At 32.4% G+C, this 4,663-nt stretch overlaps 1 protein-coding gene across 1 annotated transcript; it reads left to right on the top strand.

Moving 5' to 3' along the window:
- The first annotated feature begins 729 nt into the window (after positions 1-729).
- Positions 730-1,461, top strand: LOC141601856 (vacuolar-sorting receptor 1-like). The gene is made up of 2 exons (XM_074422162.1): positions 730-1,321; positions 1,424-1,461. The coding sequence occupies exons 1-2, from the start codon at positions 730-732 to the stop codon at positions 1,459-1,461; spliced, it is 630 nt and encodes a 209-aa protein (XP_074278263.1).
- Positions 1,462-4,663: the final 3,202 nt, after the last annotated feature.

Below are 4,663 nucleotides of genomic sequence, written 5' to 3'. Positions count from 1 at the left end.
CGGGTACGTCTATGGATTAGGTTAGACAAACATATATATACAATGCAATATTTTTGAATTTTTTGATTTTTTGTCATTTTTGAAATTTTTATATCAAATTTACAAATATATATATATATATACATATATATATATATATACATATATATATATATACATATATATATACATATATATATATATACATATATATATATATATATATATATATATATATATATATATATAGAGGCGGGATCTCGTGAGTTTGGTTCTTACGGTGAGTTGTGAGTTTGAAAAATCTCAATCATTAGATCAAAGGCAAATAGATGGATGAGATTTAATAAAAAAAACTAAACAATTTAAAATTCGTTCCTTCTCCTTTCGGCGTTCTCCATTTCATCAACACACACTCTCCCTCTTATTGACTTTTCTGCCTCTTCTCTCGGCTTTATTTCTTTAAAGCTGCAAGCATTGAAAAAATTAAAAAAAAACAATTTTCTCCCCCAATTCTACACAACAATTAAAAAATTCGATGTGTATGGAGGAGTATGGAATTGTTTGATTGTTTCGAAAACGGATGATAATGATAATTTTAGTTGATAATCTTGATTTCTGAGTGAAATTTTTGGAGAAATTAGTGAATTTAAGATAGACTCATACGTATAATGATAGAAAGGATGGCGTCCGATCTTAATCGGAGTGGCTGCTGTCCTTGTTGAAGATAATAGAATAGAACCCTTGATCACCATGGATACGCCTGAAGAAGCGGGTCTTCAGGATGACTATGTCCAGAATATTACCATTCCCTCGACATTTATTACCATGTCTTTGGGAGATAAGCTGAAGAGATCCATATCAGAAGGTGAGATTGTGCATATCAAGCTCGACTGGAGGGAGACAGTCCCACATCCAGATGATCGAGTTGAATATGAGCTATGGACCAATAGCAATAATGAATGTGGACCAAAGTGTTCTGCTCAAATTGAATTTGGCAAGAGTTTTAAAGGAGCTGCTCAGATACTTGAAAAGAATGGGTACACTCGCTTCACGCCGCACTATATTACATGGTTTTGCCCGGAAGCCTTTACCTCGAGTAAACAGTGTAAATCACAGTGCATCAATCATGAAAGGTATTGTGCTCCAGACCCCGAGCATGATTTTGATGTTGGTTATGAAGGGAAGGATGTTGTGCTTCAGAATCTACGCCAAGCTTGTTTTTTTAAGGTGGCTAATGAAAGTGTCAAACCATGGACTTGGTGGGACTATGTTTCTGATTTTGCAATCCGATGTCCTATGAAGGAGAAAAAGTACACATTTCGATCTATTGCAATGAATTATTGTTAGTAATAATTCATGAATTGATGAGTTAACTGTATTAATTGCGACTGACCGCTGAAATTCATTGCAATGTTGAATTGTTGATCATGTGTGTAATTTGAAGGGTTTGGAGCACTGAATGTAGCTGGGATTATCTGTTAGTAATAGTTCATGAATTGACGAATGACGAGTTAAGTTTTTGTTACCCGTTAAGTTTCTGTTAGTAACAGCACAATAATATGTCAAAAAAAGAGTAAAACAATCAAAGTAGTAAAAAAATCAAAGTAACACCGGAATAACATCACAATAACACCAGAATAACAATACCACCAGAATAACAACACAATAACACGTGGTAAAAAAACAAGTAAAAAAAAGAGTAAAAAAAATCAAAGTATTAAAAAAAATCAAAATGACACCGGAATAACATCACAATAACAGCAGAATAACAGTAGAATAACAGCACAATAACACGGGGTTAAAAAAAAGAAAAAAAAATCAAAGTCGTAAAAAAAATCAAAGTGGCACTGGAATAACATCACAATAACACCAGAATAACAGCACAATAACATGCGGTAAAAAAAGTAGTAAAAAATCATAGTGACACCGGAATAACATCACAATAACAGCAGAATAACAGTAGAATAACAGTAGAATAACAGTAGAATAACAGTAGAATAACAGCACAATAGCACTTGGTAAAAAAAAGAAAAAAAAAATCAAAGTCGTAAAAAAAATCAAAGTAGCAGCAGAATAACATCACAATAACAGCGGAATAACAATAACATGTGGTAAAAGAAGAGCAAAAAATCAAAGTTGTAAAAAAAAATCAAAGTAAAAAAAGCACAATAACAGTATAATAACACGAGGTAAAAAAATAAGAGCAAAAAAAATTCAAGTAAAAAAAAAAATTGGTACAAAAAGAAAAAGAAAAAAAATGTAACATAATGAGAAAATTAGAGAAAAACATAAGAGAAAAAAAAATCAAAGTTACAAAAAAAAAGCGTAATAACACGAGGTAAAAAAGGATATAAAAAAAATTAAAGTAAAAAAAAAACGAGTAGTACTAGAAAAAAGAGAAAATAAGTAAATGACAGTGGTTTTATATGACAGGTAAGATTAGATCTTGACCATTCATCCCTAATATAATCCAATGGCTGAGATTTCAAAGCACAAACTCACAACTCACCATAAGAAACCAAACTCACAAGATCCTATCTCTCTCTCTCTCTCTCTCTCTCTCTCTCTCTCTCTCGAGAGAGAGAGAGAGAGAGAGAGAGAGAGAGAGAGAGAGAGAGAGAAGAGATCAACTAAGTCCCTTATATCATATTAAGTCCATAAGTCTTAATGTGGGCTGTTGGATCAAGCAAACTAATGGCCAAGATTGCACAGAAAAGGCGCAGTAAAACCCCACTCAACTTATATTTTAGATTTACCTCTATCCTCTTACCCACTAACCCATGCATGCTACTGTTATGTCCATCAGTCTGTCATCATTTCCCTCCTCATTTTCCACATAGTTCAAAACAACTTGCGGTTTTTTTTCCCTCTATTTTCTGTCATTTCGTCTTCCTTTTTCTTTCTTCACATTGCTGATAACTCCATTTTCATCACTACCAATTAATTCCAACTCAACAGATGCCATTTTCATCACTACCAATTAATTCCAACCCCCCGCAAACTACTTTGTCTCCATTTTTTTATAAGGTATTTTTTCCATTCCTTATTTAGTGATTTGTACTTTGTTTTTTGTTAATTATTGCCTTTGTTAAACTATCATAAAAAGAGTTCATTTGATTTTTCAATTTTCAATTATGGGTTTGCTGATGTTGATTTGTCCAATTGTTAATTATGGTTGTGCAGATCAAATACAAGTTCATTTGATAATTAACAATGGTTTTTGCCAAGAAAAGTGCCAAGAAAACTTCCAAGAAATCTGAATCAAAGGTAAAAAATCTCGTCTTGTTGGTATAACTCTTATAGAATGATGTATAACTTCAATTAAATATATGCATAATTTTAATCCCAATTGTTTGTCATCTACAGATGGATGTTGTAGAAAGTATTGACAAGGGACTTGATATCCAGGTTAAAAGTTTTGACTTTTATTTATCTGCAGTCAGTCGTTGTATAACTCTTTCTACGTTTTGAATAACTTTAGTACTCAATATGTATAACTCTGGTTACTAGATGTATAACTCTGGTTACTAGATGTATAACTCTTCTGATTCTGTGACCAACTCTTCTTTCATAATGTAAAACTCTAATTGTTATATGTATAACTCTACTTCTATTTAGTTTATATGCCTAGAGTTATACAATATATGCCTAGAGTTATACATTTTATACCTGGAGTTATACAATATATACCTAGAGTTATACAGTCTATGCCTAGAGTTATACAATATATACTTTGGAGTTATACATTAGATGCCTGGAGTTATACCTAGAGTTATACCTGGAGTTATTCCTGGAGTTATACATTATCCTGGAGTTATTCCTGGAGTTATACATTATACTGTATATGCTTACAGTTATACATTTTATGGCTAGAGTTATACATTCTATGGCTAGAGTTATACATTATATAACTTTAGTTTTATGAATGTCTAACTTTTGTTATTATATGTATAACTCTACTGTTATTCTGTATAGCTAACTTTCCTGATTATCTCTTCTTTTGAATGGTGAAAAGAATTTTGGATTTTACAGAATTTTGGTTGAAAAGAAGAGATGACAAACCATTCAAAATTCTTTTATATATAACTCTTATAGAATTATGTATAACTTCAACTAAATATATGCATAATCTGAATCCCTATTATTTGTCACCTACAGATGGATTATGTACCAAGTACTGATAAGGGTAACCAAGTGGTGTTAGTCCAGTGGTAGCCGGGTTAAACCTTGAAACTTGCAGAAATGCATGAATTGAGAGGTCTCGGGTTCGACTACCGGTGGGCGATGATCGATTGCCACTGCAGCCCCCGAAGGGGGTGGCTTACATGGTCCATGTGGTGGTGCGGGAATGCATGGGCCCGGGGGGATTCAACCCCCTCGTCATCAAAAAAAAAAAAAAAAAAAAGTACTGACAAGGGAGCTGATTCCAAGGTTAAAAGTTTGACTTTTGTTATAACTGCAGTCATTTGTTGTATAACTCTGATTACATGTTGAATAACTTCTACTGTCATAATGTATAACTGGAGTTATACAATATATGCCTAGAGTTGTACATTTTATACCTGGAGTTATACAATATATGCCTAGAGTTATACAGTATATGCCTAGAGTTATACAGTATATACTTGGAGTTATACAGTATATACTTGGAGTTATACATTTTATTAATAGAGTTATACATTCT

The sequence above is a fragment of the Silene latifolia genome, chromosome 9, assembly GCF_048544455.1.
Source record: "Silene latifolia isolate original U9 population chromosome 9, ASM4854445v1, whole genome shotgun sequence".
In the NCBI taxonomy this organism is placed as follows: domain Eukaryota; kingdom Viridiplantae; phylum Streptophyta; class Magnoliopsida; order Caryophyllales; family Caryophyllaceae; genus Silene; species Silene latifolia.
This window is presented reverse-complemented; position numbering and strand designations above follow the sequence as displayed.

Bases quoted from the DNA above. Each gene is read 5' to 3' on its own strand.
- LOC141601856 (XM_074422162.1), top strand. From the start codon at position 730: ATGGATACGCCTGAAGAAGCGGGTCTTCAGGATGACTATGTCCAGAAT. The intron at 1,322-1,423 runs GTTAGTAATAAT...TGTAATTTGAAG, and splicing joins ATCTATTGCAATGAATTATT to GGTTTGGAGCACTGAATGTA.